General features: G+C 47.5%; 1 protein-coding gene across 4 annotated transcripts in view; it reads left to right on the top strand.

Moving 5' to 3' along the window:
* The window catches only part of ZNF423 (zinc finger protein 423), a 359963-nt gene extending 359156 nt beyond the window's left edge, over nucleotides 1–807 (top strand). For all 4 annotated transcript variants that reach the window (XM_064383040.1, XM_064383041.1, XM_012472246.3 and 1 more), the window contains one exon: nucleotides 119–807. In XM_064383040.1, coding sequence (XP_064239110.1) covers nucleotides 119–148 — 30 coding nt within the window. In that variant the 3' untranslated portion in view covers nucleotides 149–807. The remainder of the gene's footprint in view (nucleotides 1–118) is intronic.
* Nucleotides 808–19323: the final 18516 nt, after the last annotated feature.

Below are 19323 nucleotides of genomic sequence, written 5' to 3'. Positions count from 1 at the left end.
GTTTTGTTATAATCGAGGTGGTTTTCTGCGGCTCCCGGCTTAAATGCACTGAGTGGGAGGGACGAGCATGCTCTCCATTCTTCTCCTTCATGTGTGTCTCCTTTCTTCGCCTTTGCAGAACCACACGATGAGCCAGCACGCACAGTGAGGGATCGCTCAACAGGACACCTCTCCGCAGAAGGCTTGCCGGAGACGCCGTGGGGAGGGCCATTTGAACATTACATCCAATCAAAGTGTCATTTGCAACCCAGATGTAAAACTCTAATGATTTGGCCATGAGGCGCTGCTATTATAAGCAGCTGGAAATGAATATTAATGGCAGAGATTAAAAGTATTCCATGCTCAGTATTTTTTATTGTCCTGCTACAGCTAGTGTGCTTTTAGAGTTTCCGCCGCAGACTACATTTCTAGAGTTAGAGAAACCTGCTTTTTAAGGCTATTGTCCTTTGTTCTTTCATGTATTATATTGATAGTTTTTAAAAAAGAATTAGTGTGATTTTTTTTCTTTGCTTCTTTTTTTTCTTTCTTGTTTTTCTTTTCCCCCCTTCGGTTAACTACTTTTTAATTGCAATTCTAGGTAATTGTGCATCGTGATGTGATTGCTTGGCTATTGTCTGAATATTTCCTTTTAATTTTTTAATTAAAGACTAATGCTTTGATTGGATTTGCCAGTTCACCGGACAGTGATTAAAACTATGTAATGAATATAATCGGTTTCAGTGCAACTGGATGGTCTGCTTTTAAATGTGACTTAATCTGACTGCAGTAACTAGTACAGTTCAATAAAGGGAATCCATGCGATTAGCATCCGGCTGCCTGGTTCTCTCCTCCTCAGCCTAGGGCCGCGTGGGGGGCTGTCAGCTCCTGTAAGGGGTGTAGCCCTACAAGTTCCTGTGAGCTTGCACACGCCCTTGAGGACCTGCACACAATAGACCCTGCTTCCCTCCGAAAAGAAGCATAGTAACTTAACGCACGCAGACTGGACGGGCTGGCAGTGGCCACGGAAGTCAAAGCAGAAAACGTCTTAATGATGGAATACCCTGATCTTCCCACTCACAGGTGGGGAAACAGAGGCCCAAGGGTAACGCGCGGCTTTCCCAAGGCCACGCAGCAGATCGGTGCCCAGGCTCATCGTGGTGTCTCCTTGCTTTTCCCTTCAGGGTTGGCTTTCCCATGGGTTGGATATAAGCAGGCAAGTGGCTAGCCCTTCCCTTGCCAGGACTCCAGGTGGCATTTGGGTTCTGAGGCATGGAGATGTGTGGCTGGGACTGCAGAGCAGAGCCAGGTGGGAGCTGCAGGTTCCCAGTCACAGAGATCAGCAAGATGTGGAAACATTGAGACTGGTGGCCAGGGCCAGGTCTGGAGTGAGGCAGGCAGGGGCCTGGGGTGCAGTATTTCAGGGGGCACTCGTTCTCAGGGCCCCCTACACTTGCAAGCCCTGGGAATGGGTGTCCTCTTGCATTTTACACTCTAGGCACCTTCCTTATCTCACCTACTTCTGGCCTTGCTGGTATCCCAGGGCCCACCCAGCAGCCTTGGTCTCCAGGCCTTCTCTGTGTTACCTCCCACACCTCCGTCATGCTGGTGCTCAGCTGACTTGCCAATCAGAGGCCGGAACTTGCACGGGGAAACCCTTCCTTGCTAACTTTTCACAAGGGGCAAGGAAATTGGTTATTACCCTCTGCAGAGCGGAAATGAAACAGGCAGACAGATTGCACCTAATTATAATGTAATACTAAGTCACAGGCATGGAATTTAGAGCAATTATACCCATCATCTTCTAGAAGACTCCCATATCAAGGGGCTTCTGATGACCTATAAGAGTTCCCCTTTCTTTTTGCCACCTCATGTAGCATTCTCACGTGGGCGGGGCTTTCTGTTTTTCAAAAGGCATTTTACACCTGTGAATCATAGGGCAGACCCTGCCGGTAGTGGGCCATTTCCTCCTGGACACTGAAGGCCGTGAATGCCAATTTTCAGCCCCTTGGAGACTTGGCTGTTTTGGGGGAAGACCGCAGGGTAGACACCCAGTGTTCCGCTAAGTGTGCCCACCCACGGACCGGTGCTGGGGCTGTGTCGGAGTGAGGCTGCTGCACATCCACAGCAAGTCCTGCCTCGTGGGCAGTGCTGGCACTGTCAATGGGACCAGTGTGTCCCGGGGACCTGCCACATCTCTGCCTCAGGGTCCTCTCCAGCTCCAGATCTATCCCAAATCCTGTGGAGCCCAGGTGAGAGCCCTCAGTAAGTACCAATAGAAGCTTTGATTTGACGGTTGGTGGCATAGGGCTAAATTAGTCACTGCCCCCATTAAAAATACAGCGGGGGGTTTAAGAGCTTTTCACGCCGTGTGGGAATCAGCAGCGAAGCCGGCTGATGCCTTGGGTAAGGAGAGAGGCGGCCTAGGGGACCGTGAGGTAATGAGGTTTATGGCAGTGACAAGGCAGCCAGGGAACCCCACCGACTCCCCCGCTCACCCCAGCCCCATTGTTCTCCAGCTGGCTCTGCCCCCGCCGCTAAGGCTGAGAGCCCCTCGTGACGTCGTGTAGGGAGGGGGCTGGCAGCAGGGACACTGAGGCCCTTCTTGGAACTGGACTTCTTTGCTATCAGGAGGTATTAGTGTGGGGGAGCAGTGTAGGGTTATAAACCTGTGCCTCCGAGACCCCACTCGCCCCTTCCAGAGGAATGGTCTGGAGGTGGGATGAGACACTTGCCTTTCAGCTGGGAGGGGCCTTTGAGGGTCACTGGGAGGCTTGTATAAAATGATGCCAAAGAGCTGCATAGAGAGAGAGACCTGCAAGAGGCATGCTCGTCAATGATGACGCCAGGTGTCCTGCAGGAGGGCACCTTTTCAGCCAGGAGGGCACGATGGAACTTGGATTTGGCTTTGGGGAGTGGGCAAGGTAACTGGAAGCCTAGGGTTTATTGCTGCTGTATTTAGATGTACAAATTGTCGGTTCTAGTGGTTCTATGGGTGGAGGAATTTTGCGCAGGCTGGGAAATGGACCAGGATCCCTGGCCACAGGCCCCTGTCATCAAGCACCTGCCCAGAGTGCCCAGAAGTGGGCAGGTAAGGATTTCAATCTCAGTGGAGAAACTGTTACGGAAAGAATCTTCTCGAGTTCCCCAGTAGAGAATGCTCCCTTTCAACTCACAGTTGCTTAATAATGAACTTTCCATCTGTTTTTCTTCCCTCCTAAGGAGTGTGTTCCTAGGGATGGGACCTGTACCTACAAATATTCAGTAAATAGGACCACAACTCCAATCCATGCCTTCCTCCACTCGCCCATTCAGCAGGTATTTACTGAGCTGCCCCCATCTGCCAGGCACTGCACAGGGCACTGGGGACAAGGAGATGACCAGCCGATGTGGCCCCTGGCTTCATGTAGCTCACAGTGACACAGGCAAGCATGCCGGTAAATGCATAGTGACACCTGGTCATGAGTGCTGTGATGGCAAAGCCAGAAGCTGCCTGGGATTCATGGAAGGACCCATGTACGAGATGCAGGGGTGCATTAAGGAAGCCCTTGCTGAGGCAGGGGCTTGAGACCTGAAGAAAGAAGGGAGGTGGGAGGTCCAAGAGCAGTGGGAAGAGAGGATCGCAAATGTGGAAGCCCTGAGCTGGAAACGAGCCGGAAGTACCCTTAGAGAGCTGATTTCCTACTGAGTTTCAGTTCTAGTTGATTTAAAACAATCCCAGAGAAGTTCGGAATCTTGTCCAAGATGATACCATTGAGAATAAACTTGAGACTATAACTTGGGTACCTTGCCTTCCAGCCTGGGGTGTCCGACTCTGTTATTATTTTTATTATAACAATCATGACGACAATGATGAATAAAGTTTGTATTGTACCTTACAAGAAAGACTGCTGGTTCTCTTTCTTCCTGTTAACAAAGTAACCAATTTTTAGCTGAGCAGAGGTTACCTTGGAGAGGGGAGGGGGCAGATTATATATCCTATGCTTCCCAGAAGTTAGGTGTGATTCTATTACTATTGGCAGCCATAGGTTTGATCAATAGGGTGTAAATAGAGGCAGCATGTGCAAAGTCTGAGAATTGTCCTGAAAGAGAAGACATGAGTTCATTCCTTCCTCCCATCTTCCTGATGGCTGGAATGTGGTTGCAATAGCTGGCGTTCCAGGAGCCATTTGAACCACTTCTGGTTACTGTCCATCATAGCACTTGTGACGTGGTGTTTTGTATTTATTGGTATGGCTTGAAACTTGCCTTTGGAGAAGAGAGAGAAACCCTACAAAGGTTTGTCCCCCAAATGCTTGTTACCCTTCAAAGCAAGGTCATGGTGCCACTATTTTACAACTTACAGTTGATTTTGGTTCATGCGGGCTTGCCAGGAGAGTGCTCAATGATGATACACCCTGCACTGCACTCTTGACATCACAGAAGAAGAGAAAACTCAACACTCAACAATGGCTAAATATTTTCATTTCTATCTTGCTTGACCTCTTTCCAAAAGCACAAAATAAAGTACGGTTTGCCGTGCATGCCCCTGGCTGTCTTTTCCCTCCATGCCTCTGCTCACAGTGCTTCCTCATGCTGGAATGTCCTTCCCTTCTTCCTCGCCACTCCCCCGCCCCCATTAACCTTTACTTTTAGACCCAGCTCAGCTGTCTAATTCTTGGGGCCAAGACTTGGGTGAGGTCAGTGAAGCACTCACCTGGGAGCAAAACTTAAGCGGATACAAAACACTGAGTGATCAAAATAAACAACATTTTCATGTAATATTTTAGAAAATCACATTGGCAGGCTTCAGCCTGCAGGCTGGCAGTCTGTTTTTGAAAATAAAGTTTTACTGGAACCAAGACTGGGATTGGGATTTGGCAGGTGAGGTGGGATGGCACAAATGTAGCAACGGATTCTGTCTTTACTAACACTTTGCCATTGTTTTCATCATGGGTTTTTTACACTGATTTTCATTTTCAGAAACATTACATGAAAGTATTACTCTGTGTGTGTGTGTGTGTGTGTGTGTGTGAGAGTTCACTTAAATTTTGTGCCCAAAGCATGTACCTCATTCATTTCACCCTAGTCTTGGCCCAGTTTATTCTTTAGGCCACTTACTCTGACTCCCACAGCTAGGTAAAATGCTCTCATAATAAGAACTCTGATACCACATGGTGTGTAAGTCCATCACTGGGCATGCACAGTACAGACTTTTATACCTGTTTGTCTCTGGGACTGTGTATCAGTCAGGACAGGCTAGGATATGGTACAGTAACAAAAGGGCCCAATTTCTCATGGTTTAACACAAGAAAGATTTCTTTCTGACTCATATTCTACAGCCATCTTGGATGTCCAGGGGGCTTTCTTCATCATGGTCACTCAGAAATTAGGATCAGGGAGCAGCCACCCCCTTAAATATGGTCAGAAACCAAGCAGAGAGAGAGAGAGAGAAAAAAAAAACTGGCAGTTCAGTGCCCTTGCCTGGGACTTACACAAATACAGAGCTCTTAAATTCACAATGCATTGGCCAGCAATTGTCACATGGCCCCACTGTATCACAAGGGGACAGGAAATGCAATCCCGCCCTGTAGCTGAAGGAAGTGAGTATCGACAGGGCTTGGAACACTGCACTAATGACTACCCAAGCTGTCTCCACCTCCCACCCGTCTGTCTTTGACTATCTTTGAGGGCAGAGTCTGACTCTTACTAAACGTCATTATATTCAGCACCCTATGTAGGATCTGGAGCAGATAAAATTATAAATGAATGCAGATATTGCATATGAAAATGAATCAACGACAACTTAAAAAGGCTAGAAGAAGATAAGCATGCATAGGAAGACACCTTGTAGCCTAAGATCTGTGGACTATGATACCTGGATACTGACCTCAGCTCTATCACTCACTAGCAGTGTGACCTCAAATAAAGCCCTTAACCTCTCTGAGCCTCAGTGTTTTCATCTTTAAAATTAGAAACATAAAAAATACTTATCTCACAAAGTTGTGAAATTAAAACAAGAACAATTATGACATTTAATTACATTATCGCAGCATTCAGCACGTGCCTGGTATTATTTTAGGCACCGTGTATTAACTCCTTTAATCCACACAACGTTATCACATGGATACTGTTACCTGTTTTTCACAACCTGGGAAACTAAGGCAGAGAACTCACTTTCCCAACGCTCAGATTCTAATGCCAGCAGTCTGGCTCCAAAGCTCTGTTCCCAGCCCCAAGAAGCCCTTGAGCAGAGCACAGAAGAAATGGCTAGTTCCAGGCTAGGCACAGTGGCCCATGCCCGTAATCTCAGCATTTTGGGAGGTCTAGATGGGAGGATCACTTGAGACCAGAAGTTGGAGACCAGTGTGGGCAATATAGCAAGACCCTGTCTCTACAAAAAATAATAATCGTAAAAATTAGCCATGCATGGTGGTGCGCGTGTAATCCCAGCTACTTGGGAGGCTGTGGCAGTGTATCACTTGAGCCCAAAAGTTCCAGGCTGCAGTGAGTTGTGACTGCACCACTGCATTGCAGCCTGGGTGACACAGCGAGGCCTTGTCTCAGAAGAATGGAAGGAAGGAAGGAAGGAAGGAAGGGAGGGAGGGAGGGAGGGAGGGAAAAGAAAAGAGAGGAAGAAAGAAAAGAAAAAAGGAATGAGAAAGGAAAGAAAGAGGAAAAGAAAGAGAAAGAAAAAAAAGGCAGGGAGGAAGGAAGGAGGGAGGGAAGAAGGAAGGAGGGAGGGAGGGGAGAAAGAAAAGAAAGAGAAGAAAGAAAGAAAAGAAAAGAATGAGAAAGGAAAGATAAAGAGAAAGAGGAAAAGAAAGGAAAGTAAAAGAAAGGAGGGAAGGGGGAAGGAGGGAGGGAGGGAGGGAGAGAAATGGCTTGCTCCTGATACTCTCATCAGTGAGGTTGGTTCCGGGTGATAGTCCACTGGGGTCCACCTCTGCCGGGAGAGACCGCTCCTGGCTGGGCGGATCCTGGACCTGCCTCAGCCAGGACAGCACCGGGGCGGCCCCAGTTTGGGGTTGGTGCGCGGCCGGCCCGCCCTCTCCCTCCCCTGAGCGCTGATTGGCCTGCCTCGGCGCCGGCCCCGCCCACCTGGGGGCCGCGGGCTGAGCGCGCTGCCAGCGGCGTGGTGTTACCTTATTTGTGGAGTTATTAATTACTGAAGGGCGCAAACCGTGATTCTGTGCATAAAAATATGTTTGAGCAGTTTCTACTTAAACTTTAAAGAGAACGTTAATCAATTTTATTTTAACAAAATGACCTTAAGCAGGGGAAAAAAAAATTGGTGTTATTTGCCCAAACAGGCAAATTAATTTCTCTCTCTTGAGAAATCTGAGAAGTTTCCAGAAATAGCTATGCATAATTTACACCTGCCCTGGCCGCTTCTAGTTTCACACCAAGCCCAGTCACGGGCCCCACCCCGCCCCAGCCCCAGCAAGAACTGCAAACCAGGGTCCCTGCAAAAGTCCTGCCACCCAGAAGCCGACACATTTTACGACCTTGGGAAGACGATCAGAGGGAAACGGGCCATGTAGCCTCTGAGAGGCCAGTCCAGCCTGGGTCAAGGTCACTGGCGGGAGAGGGGCCGCTGCCCAGTTCTTTGGCCTGGCATTCTCCGGGGGCCTAGAGACAGCCCCCAGCGGAGGACTTCCTCCAGCCTGCAGGCAGGGTCCTGAGGTATGTGGCCTGCGGCCACCTGCTTAGCTCTCCCCTCCAGCAGCCCCCACCCTTGAGGGTTTCCGGGCTGTCAGAGTCTCCAGAACATTCTGCAGAGTCCGTGCGGCCCTCCAAACTCCTGCCCCTATGGCTCTCCACACCTGCGGTGCTTCCCACCTGATGAGGTGGTCCCTTACCCATGCACTCGGCCTTGAGAATGAGGCTTACAGTCAGGGCACGGGGGCTGCTGGAACTGTGGTCAGTTTCCAGTTGGGCCTTTCAGTAGCACTGTGACTTCTGCCTGGCCATTGGACCTCCCTGGACTTGGGTTTCTCTCCCTGCACTTCTGAGGGATGACCTGACCACTGATGCAAAACTGACAAGCCAGAAGTAGTGAGAGGGAATTTCAGAGCCATTGATGATAACCCCTGCATCACATGAGCAAGCAGGCACCAGGGCCTTGCTGTGTGCTTCTCATGCAGAGCCACGGGCACTGGGCTGGGTGTCCATGCTCTACTGTCACCATTTCCCCCTGTGACTCTGGGCAAGCCCCTTTCCTACTCAGGGCCTCAGTTTCCTCATCTGTGAAATGAGTGTTCAATTACAGCCGTCTGAGCTGATCTTGGCTTTAGAGCTCTCTGTGGAAATGGGGCTTCCTTGGGAGGCCTGGACCTGCGATGGAGCTCATGGGTGGCTTCTGAATCTGTAAATGGGGACAAGGATGTCTGCACCCTGGGCTCTGGAGGGGATATGAGGATGCACTTGGCAACACTTTGTGGCACACTGACCACCTGAAGGGCAGTTTTATTAGCTGATGGTTTTTAAAGCCTCATAGAAAACAGAAAAGCAAATCAGCTCTGAGAATACAACGAGGACATTACCCTGGCCCTACTGTCTTTTTAGTGAAGCAAGAGCTCTGATCAGCCTCCTTGAAGGAGAACTACCCGCCCTGACAGCCTGAGGACTCCTGGCTGGGCTCTTAGGTGCCCCCAGCCACCCTGTCCCCAAGTACCAAACTTGTCCCCAAGTTTGCCCTGCCTCTGCCTCCTGACATCTCTGTCTATAATTATGTTTCTCCTCTCCCGGGCTAAACAGAACCTATAGCTCCTTCAGGGCTCAGCTCAAGAGCCACCACCTTCAGGGACCTCCCCCAGCCCGGCCCCACCGATTTTCCCTCAGGAGCTTCCTGGATTTGCTCTTGTTCCTAAATCTTCACACCACCCAGCACAGTGCGAGGTACGCCATACTGCTCTGGTAATTTCAGAGTCCTGGCACTCCCAGACACTTATTCCTCAGGATCTTTGTCCTTGTTTGTCAGTGAGGGAAGCTAGGGTGGTAGCGGGTGGCAAAGTTGAGATGAGAAAGCAGGTGATGTGTCTCTAAAGCCTGGGTTCCTATGTTCTGTGCTGAGCAGCCAGGCAAACCATGTGGATGTTGATGCTTAAAACAATGTAAAATAATAAAAGAAAAAAGTGGAAACTGCTTAGAAGGACAAAATAAAAAATCACTAAAAGCCAACTGTCCCTCTTACAAACACTCTTTTTTCCAATCTAATTCTCTCCAAAGATAGTCTGTGCATATACATATATTTGCATGTATTTATTTCCTTTCTTCCATCAAATTTATGTTATTCTGTGAATTGCTCTATGACTTTTCATTCTGAATATTTTGTTTCTTTCTTTTCATGTGAGCACTCACAGATCTTGCTCTTTTTGAGGAGTTTTTCAATTATGAATCCAACTTCCTTAATAGTTATAAGTGATATATAAGGCTACTTAAATGATTTATTTCATATTGGGTAAGTAGTGGTCATCTGTTTTCCAAGAATTGGGTAATTTAATTTAATTTGTATAATGTATGCATGTAGAGTTGTTCATCCTGTTCCCTTATTATCCTTTTGGTATCTGTGGGTCTGTAGATACCCACCATTTCATTCTTGATATTGGTACTTTGCGTTTTCTCTCTTTTTCTTTGTTAGTCCTATTAGAGGTTCTTCCATTTTATTGATCTTTTCAAAGAACCAAACTCTTTGTTTCAGTGATTTTTCTCTGTTGGTTTTATGCTTCCAATTTCATTAATTTCTGCTTTTTATTTTTTTCCTTCCCTCTGCTTGCTTGGGATGTATTTTGCTCTTGTTTCTCTAGGTTCTTGAGGGGGAAACTTAAATGACTGATTTGACACTTTCTATTTTTCCTAATATATACACTTAGTGCTATAAATTTCTCTCTCATCACTGCATTGACAGTGTCCCAGAATGTTCGATACATTGTATTGTCATTTTCAGTCAGTTCAATGTATTTTTACATTAATCCTGAGACTTTGTTTTTGACCCATGGATTATTTAGAATTGTATTGTTTAGTTTCTAAGTTTTTGGCAACTTTTCTGTTGTCTTTCTGCTATCGATTTTTGATTCCATTGTGGTTGAAGAACATACTCTGTGATTTCAATTCCTTAAAATTTATTGAAATTTATGTTTTATGGCCTATGATATATTCTATCATGGTTTCATGGGCCCTTGAAACAATGTGTATTCTGCTGTTGTTGGGTGGCATGCTCTACAGATGTCTCGATCCTGTAAATTGGTGGCATCGTTGAGTTCTTCTGTATCCTTGCTGGTTTTCTAATTGTTCTATTGATTGTCAAGAGAAGGTTGTTAAAGTATCCAAATATAATTGTGGAAATGTCTATTTCTTCTTTCAGTTCTATCATTTACGTATTTTTCAGCTCTATTGTTTGGTGCATATATATTTTGGATTGCTATGTCTTCTTGATGGATTGATCCTTTCATCATTAAGTAAAACAGATCTTTTTTCCATCATTTTATTTTTAACCTGTTTATATTATTATACTTGAAGTGAATGTCTGGTAAACCCTATATAGTTGGATTATCTATTCTGCCAATCTCTTTTAACTGTTGTGTTAGATTAAACTTATGTAATGTAATTATTGGCATGTTGGGACTTAAGTTTGCTATTTCATATTTTCTGTTCCTTTTTTTAAAAAATTTCTCTGATGCCCTTTTTCTGTCTTCCTACCTTGGAAAATTTTTAGAATTTCATTTTGATTTATTTACAATGTTTTGGGTATATCTCCTTGTATAGCATTTTTAGTGGTTGCTGTAGATATTTCAATATATATATGTGTGGCATATTAAAATCTCCTGGTTTCATCACCTCATCAGTTCAAGTGAGTATAGAAAAGTTGCCTCAGGCAGGGCACAGTGGCTCATGCCTGTAATCCCAATACTTTGGGATGCTGAGGTGGATGGATCACTTGAGGTCAGGAGTTCGAGACCAGCCTGGCCAACCCATCTCTACTAAAAATACAAAAATTAGCCAGGTGTGGTGGCACATGCCTGTAATCCCAACTACTTAGGCTGAGGCAGGAGAATCGCTTGAACCCTGGAGGTAGCGGTTGCAATAAGCCAAGATCACACCATTGCACTTCAGCCTGGATGAAAGAGCAAGCCTTGCTTTATAACAATTTACCCTCCCCTTATACATATGTTACATTTATAACCTAATTGTCTTAAATACTCTTCTACACATGTTTAGAATCACATTAGACAGTGTTAAATATTTTGCTTCAACCATTAAGCATAATTTTTAAAACTCAAGAGGAGACAGAAACTCTATTGTATTTTACCCATATTCTTGCTTACTGTGTTCTTTCTCCCTTCCTTGTGTTCCAATATTCTTTCCTTTATCATTTTCTTATGTTTAGAAAACTTCCTTTTGCCATATTTTAGGGCAAAAGAGCAACCCTAACAAGATCGGCTCACTACAGATTTTCTTAGCTTTTCCTCCTCTGAGGATATCTTGATTTCCCTTTAATTTCCAATGGATATTTTCACTGCATATAGGTTTCTGATGACAGGTTTTTTCTTTCTCCTTTCAGCACTTGAAAAATGTTGTGCCGCTTTCTTCTAACTCCTGTGATTTCTGATAAGAAATCTACTTTCATTTGAGTTGTTTTTCCCCTCTAGGTAAATGTCGTTTCTCTTTTGCTGCTTGTAAGACTTTTTCTTTGTCTTTAGTTATCAAAAATTTGACTGTGATGTGTCTTGGGTGTGGATTTCTTTGAGTTTATCCTGTTTGAGATTTACTTAGCTTCTTGAATCTATAGGTGTATGTTTTTTGCCAAAATTGGGATTTTGTTTAGCCAGTATTTCTTCCAGTATTTTATTGGCTCTACTCTCTTTGTCCTCTTTTTTTTCATGATTCCAATGACACTAACAGTGGGGTTTTTTTTTTTTCATAGTCTCACAGTTTCCTAAGGTTCTGTTTATTTTTTTCCCAATTTATTTGTTCATTTTAAATTAAGATTGTTAGCAGTTGCCTAGAAACATAAGTACAAAAAAATAAAGTTTGGATACTTTCTGTCACTCTGTCTTCTAGTGCATTAATTTTTTTCCTGTTCCCTCCATTCTGTTGTTGAGGCTATTGGTTTTACTTTTTATTTAACTTATGGAATTTTTCAGCTCTAAAATATCCACTTGGCGCTTTTTGATACCTTCTCCTTCTGTGCTGAGACTTCCTGTTTTTTCATTTGTTTCAGGCAAGTGTGTGGTTGCTTGTTAGAGTATTTTTATGATTGCTGCTTTAAAACCCTTGTCCGCCATTTCTAGCATCTCTGTCATTTCACTTTCAACATCTATTGATTTTCTTTTTTCATTCTGTTTGATACCTTCCTGGATTTTGGTATCATAACTAATCCCTTGTTGAAACTTTTATATTTTGTATATTATGTTATGAAACCGTGGGTCTCATTTAAACCTTGTTTATCTGGCTTCCTCTAATACCTCTCCAGAAGGGAAAGACAGTGAGGCAGAGGGGGCAGAGAGGGGTCTCACTGCCTTCTTAATACCAGATGGGAGTAGAATCCCAAGTTCCCCACTAAGCCTCCATTAACACCTTAGGTGAGGGACTCATTACTATAGCTGGGTGGGGGTGGGAGTTCCAGCTCCCCAGTAGGTCCTCATTGATATGTCTCTGGCTGGGAGAGGTTGGAGTGTCTAGTTACTTGTTCTCAAGTAATCTTCACTGATACCACAGAGGGGCAGGTGACCTTGTTACAACTGGACAGCTGCAAAAGTCCTGCCTCTCCAGTGCACTTCCTCTGATACCATCCCTGTGGGGACAGGGGCAGGGGTGCCTTAATACTACTGGATAGGGAGTGGAAATTCAGGCTCCCCTGGTACTGTGGAGTAGGGCAGTGGGTCTTGTCATTGCACAGCAAGGATGAAAATCCTATATTCCTGTTTGGCCTTTTCTGATTTCCCACCCTGGTGAGGAGCTTTGAGGAGTCTAGTTATAGATTGGCGAGAATGAAAGCAGCGTGCAGGTGGAGCCATGGTTTTTTCTATGGCATTTAGCTGAAGTAGCATGGTTACTATCTAAGAGATGTTGTTTTGCTAGGCTGATTCTTTACTGCTTCTTTGGCTAAAGAAAGCAGACGTTTGATGGGGCATTTTGGTCTATGCACATTGGTGTTTCCATGTTGTTGGCCCATTCTGGGATATATGCCGCAAAAACAAAACTAAAGGAACTAAAGGATCATGTTTTTTCCTTAGATCCAAAGGTTTCTAGTCGGTCTTTCCTCTTCACCTTTTGTCTTCTTCTTCCTCTTCTTTTTCTTCAACCTCCTCCTCCTCGCCTCCTCCTCCTTCTCCTCTGCCTTTCCTTCTTCTTCTTCTTCCTCTTCTTCTCCTCCTCCTTCTTCTTCTTCCTCTTCTTCTCCTTCTCTTCCTCCTCCTCCTCCTCTTAGAAATATTTAATGTCCAGGAGTTTTAGTTATATTTAGCAGGAGAAATAGGGAAAATATGTCTACTCATCTTGCCAAAAGCAGAAGTCCCTCCAGATCTTGTTTTATTATAATGGCCACAATGCATCTCACTGGCTAAATGAGTCATAAGTAATTGACTTCATTTATGTGTTTTAAACAATGATGCAATTAATATCCTTGTGCCTAGATCTTTGGGTCCTTGTATGTGTATAAAACAATTCAGGGATTGGTAACTGAGCAGATTGAATTTCACTTGGTAAGTTGATTCTTGAGGTAGAAGATTTTGGTGAGAAAAGAAGAGAAAAATGGTGGAGGGAGTTGGACTGGGACTGACCAGGGAGAGCATACATCAAGCCCTACAATGAGTAGACTGCCTCAATTTATGCCAGAGTGTTGCCCAGGTCTCTGGAAAATTCTTGGTGAGTCTTGGTGCAGGCTCGCCCTAGTGTCTAGGAGGTGCCACCTTGTGATTGCCATCTTTCAAGACCTATTCCTTGAGATCAGAAAAGTGGCCATCATGGGAGAATATGCATTCTTCTCCCTGCCAGCTGCTCTTGCCCCAACAGGGGCAGCCCTAGTAAGGGCTCAGGGATGTTCTCCTGGGGTCCATATTCCTTCCCTCAGGCTAAGAATCTAGCCCGGCTCATTCCCATTGTAAGGGCCCTTCCTTGACGGCACCATAGCGCACAACACACTTTATAACACAGTATCTGCTTTGGCGCTCCCTGCCATGCAGGAAGGCAGGCTCAGAGAGGTCAAGTGACTCCTCTAAGGTCACACACCAGGGAAGACACCTGCAGAACTCAGTCCCTGGTGATCCGATTCTGAGCACTAAGTCAGTAGAGGAGTTCAGGGTCCAACATGACATTCTGGAAAGGGGCTTGTAGAAAAAAAAAGACCACCCAGAGGGCCACCTAGATGTAGGTCTGTCCAGGGGAGAAGTCTTGAAGGAAGAGATGGGGAGGGGATGGAAGGCGAAAGGAGGACATGCCCGCTCTTACCTGGTCCCAGGCAAAAGAAGATGGAGCCAGCGGAATTACTAATACTTAGGGACCTGGCAGTCCCTAGGAGGGCCTGCTGAACTGCGTCAAACAGCAGTGCGAATGCCAGAGGATTTTCAACCAGTCCACGTTTACTGGGGGCCTGAGAAGTGTTACTCATCACTAGAGGCAACACTGCTTTTATCAGCCATGACAAAGGTGGGCAGGCACACAGAGGCACATGGAGAGAGGCACCCAGGCCCGCGCAGACACGCACAGCTCAGACGCAGCCAGACATGCACACACACAATAGCCTGGAGCTGTACCACAGACATGAATAACTACACACACACACCATACACACAGAGAGGTGCACACACATGCAGAGATAGATACACACACACTGCACTGACAAGAGAGGTGCACACTCACAAAGTAAACACACACACACACTCCACACAGATAATAGAGAGGCAGGCACGCACACAGCAATACACAAACACACACACACACTCCATACAGATAATAGGCACGCACGCACACAGCAAGACACACACACACACGTAAACACTCCACACAGATAATAAAGAGGCAGGCACGCACACAGCAAGACACACACACACGCACACTCCACACAGATAATAGAGAGGCACGCACACACACAGCAAGACACACACGCACACACTCCACACAGATAATAGAGAGGCATACATGCACACAGCAATTATCACACACACACACAGCACAGACAACAGAGGGGTACACAAACACAGAGAAGATAAACACACACACTCCACACAGACAATAGGGAGGCATGCACACACACAGCAATTAACACACACGTGATACACATACACTGCACGGGCAACAGAGAGGTGCACACTCACAGCAGAGACACACACATGCCACACAGACAACTGAGAGTTACACACACAGCAGGTAGACACACACAGCACTGACAACAGAGAGGTACACACTCATATACAACAGACACACACAAAGGCACATGCCAGGCAGATGTGCATGGATTGTCCGCCTGGACACACACGGACACACAGAGGCGGGCCACATGAACACACACGCATACATGTGCACGCACCCGCGCACACCCATGTAGCAGCATATGGAGCAACGCTCCCTCTCCCACGGTTTCCAGGAGGCTCAGCGGGGGGTGCGAGTTCCACATCTGACTTTCCTTGTGTTCGTTAGACTCTCAGTGTAATTAAATGTTACATTGAATAATCCAGCGTTCTCAGTGTAGGCGGAGGCGGCTGTGGAGGGCTGGATGCCCATCCCAGCCTGGCGCCCTCCCTGTCCCTCCATCCCCTCTAGCTGCTCCCTTGCCACAGACTCTGGAGCTGCGTGGACAAGGAACCCCTGGCCAAAGCATTGCTGAGAGCAGAGCAGCCATCAGAGCTGCCCCTTCTAGCAGACTGGGGAGGGAGGGGGTCCCCAGGGGAATGAGCGCCCAGAAAGCCCCAGCTGGTCCTGGGGCTGAGCTGTCACTCACCTCCTGCTCTGCTGGGAGTGGATTCCCACCTGGAGCTCAGGTGCAGAGGCTGCATCTGGATGCTGGGAGCTTCTCTGTCCAGCAGAACAGGTGCCTTTTGCACCTCACCTGGGAAGAGGCAAGAAGGGGTTCTATCTCCTCCTGTCTGTTCTTTTAAATGAGTTTGCGAACTCTCTTAACCTCCATGGAAGGCAACCCAGGGTGGTGGTCATCAGCCAACCGTACCAAGTTCACTATCTGACTTGCAGGAAATTAATTCACCATGGGTAAAATGAGGTAATTCCGATACTCACCTCATGGGATTATTGAGGGGATTACATAAGCCTTTACAACAGCATCTGGGCCAGGTGCAGCGGCTCATGCCTGTAATCTCAACACTTTGGAAGGTCAAGGTGGGCAGATCACTGGACCCCAGGAGTTTGAGACAAGCCTGGGCAAGATAGTGAGACCCTGTTTCTGCAAAAAATACAAAAACTTAGCTGGGCATGGTGGCATAAGCCTGTAGTCCCAGCTACTCAGAAGGCTGAGGTGGGAGGATCACCTGGGCCTGGGAGGTGGAGGTTGCAGTGAGCCAGGATCGTGCCACTGCTCTACAGCCCGGGCAGCAGAGCGAGACTCTGTCTCAAAACAAAACAAAACAAAAATCCCGAAACCAAAGAAACAGCCCTGTCTGGCTTGTTAGCACTTGCAGTCAGCTGGCCCACTGCTTAGGCTGCCCCGGGAAACAAGCTTCTTACCCACGAAGCTGACACAGGCATGCCTACTCATCTGCCAAAGGAGAGGTTTTGGATCCAGGGCCACTGTCATCACAGTACAGTTTTGGTCCCCTCTCGGAGCCTCAGCTTCCCCACCTGTGCAGTAGGGTTGGTTATCATTCTGCCGGGCAGGGTGGAGGATGGAATAGGCCACTGCAGGGGAAGGAAACCGATAAACTATTGGGCGCCGTATGCAGTGAACAGCTTGGCCTCCTCTTCTCTGCCCCTCTTGTTCTGACCTCCCTTCAGGCCCTTGAGTCATAGCTCCCCTCCCATCTCCAGCCTGCTCCAGGGAGCATGGAGACAGGGCCAACACCGTGGGACCCCTTTGTGTCTGTCCCCTGGTGGGGGCATAGGTTGCTTGCTCTGGTAGTGAAGTGCAGACAGTCCCGTGTGGAACTGGGGTGCCCAGATTTCACCATGGCCAGCCTCTTTCTGGTGTGGATTTTGAAATGAGTGCCAGACCCTGGCATATGCCAGCTGGACAGTGGACAGGGTGTGCTGAGGATAAGCCACCAGGGAGGTGATGTGGCCTCTGCCTGCTCCAGGCGGACCCACCCTGGAGGCTGAGTGGCTGGAAAAGAACTCGGAGTCCAGGACCTCACTCGAAGCCAGCTCCCCCTGCTCCATCTGCCATTGTCACTGGGGCTCCCAGAGGCGGGTGAGCTCAGAGCGCTAGCCCTTTGTGCGCACACACACTGGTGCATGCTCGAACCTCCATGATCCCATAACACAAATATGGGCAAGAGCCAGAACATACCAGATAGGCTCCTGGAGTCTCACATGCAAATCCAAAGGGACCCACCTGGTGACATGGTCAAGTACACGCACATCCACGGAGACACAGCTGGATCCCAGCGCATCACATGTAGAAAAGTATGCTCACTAGACATGCACAGCTGTGTGCACACACGCAAGGGACATGCACAGCACCGAGCCACACCACTGCCGGGCCTTTCCTTGCTTCAGAGAGACATGCCACTTTGCCTCCTGTCCCGTGTAATCCCCACAACCATCCTGTCACCTATGTTTTACGAGGGCTTCACAGAAGCCAGTGGACTGTGCAAAGCCATGTCACTCTTGCATAGTCCAGCTGGGTGGACTCCCAGGCCAGTACTCTCTGCAGCTTCTCATGGGAAGAGGCCTCATGGCTCCCCTCCCTGGTCCCCTGCAGAGGCCTAGCCACCAGGGATGGCTGGAGAACGGGGTGTCTCTAAGAAGAAACCACGACTTTCGAAGGATGTTTTAAACATGGAGCGCGCCCTGGTTGCCTCCCCCATCGCCCCAGACTCTGAGCTATGCAAAGACAGCTTCTGAATATTCAGAACCCCATAGACACTCATCTCTGCTTCTTCCTCCACTCCTCATTTTGTGCTGAGTCTTAAGTGAAATTGATCTTTTTCTTCCTAGGAAAAAGAAATCTGTCTTTTGTTCCCCTACTCCCCTGGGGCCTCTCAGAAGAGGAGGCTCCCCGCCCAGTTTGAGGGGCACGCCTCAGAACCAATCGCTGCCTGGCACAGCTCCCCGGATGAGGGGCTTGGGCGCAGTGCCATGTGAGCAGATGGCCATGATTGCTGGCAACCCGGAGACCCTGCAGGAGAGTTGCGTATGGGTGTTTACAGCATCCTGGTCCCGCCGAGAGCATCAAAATGGCAGACCAAGTGGTGCCCAGGCCGCCCAGGGTGGGGTAGGGGCAGCGCGCATTCCTGAGAAAGGAAAAGGAGGTCCCCTTCTTCTCCCAAGGAGAGTCCTGCCCAGTGCTCAGTGTCCAGTGTGGGGTCACATGTAGGGAAGAGCAAACCCTTGATTCCGGGGTAACACCCTCCTTAGTCCTCCATCTTTCTCTGTCGTCCTCTATCTTCCTTCCCTCCTGTCTTCCAGCACTGTCCCTGCAGCTCCCCAAGGTCTCCTTGCTCTCTGAGCTAGTCCTCAAGAGAACCATGCATTCATTCACTAATTCATTTGGAAAATAGATATGAGCACCTACTGTGTGTTCAATGAATGAAGAGCAAGCTAGGAGCCTATAAAGCCTCTCTCCTTTCTTTTCAAGCTCCCTTCGGTTTGTATTTAGAATGTGTGTTTCGTGGATGAAATGCCTATCTCTATCACCAGACTGAACTCTAAGGGCAGGGGCCTGGCACATAGTAGGTGCTCAATAAATATTTATTGAATGATGTGGGGGACCTTGCTCCACAAAGATTACAGCCTGGTGGGAATGTACTCCCTCTCCCTGTTTTATCCTGTGCTCTATTCTCTGCCCAGTTAAACAGAAGCTCTCTGAGGGCAGGAGCCATGGCTGTTGCACTTATCCCCCTAGACTGCTGACCACATGGGAGCTGCCTGTTATATAGATCATGAGGCTGATGTGGAAATGAGGTGCCTGAAGGGGCCACAGAACTGCCTAGAATGCTGTTCCCAGAGAAATCGTTAGGAAGGCAAATCTCTGGCCCATCCCTCTCCTGCCCGTAGCTCACGGAAAGGTCCCATTCCTGCTCCTTAGACTGACATTCAAGGCTTCTTTGCTGTCTAGAGTCTCACATCCTTCCTTTTTCCCTTTTCATTCATTCATAAGTATGTACTGAACACTGCTGTGAGCCAAGTCCCACCCAGGGGCTGAGGACGAGACAATAAGTAAAATACACAAAGTTACAGTTCTCAGGGAGCTGACAGTCT

This window comes from Aotus nancymaae, unplaced genomic scaffold (assembly GCF_030222135.1).
Source record: "Aotus nancymaae isolate 86718 unplaced genomic scaffold, 86718_ANA_hifiasm-v0.15.2.pri h1tg000030l, whole genome shotgun sequence".
In the NCBI taxonomy this organism is placed as follows: domain Eukaryota; kingdom Metazoa; phylum Chordata; class Mammalia; order Primates; family Aotidae; genus Aotus; species Aotus nancymaae.
The sequence above is the reverse complement of the archived record's forward strand: the minus strand, read 5'-3'. Positions and strand labels throughout refer to the sequence as shown.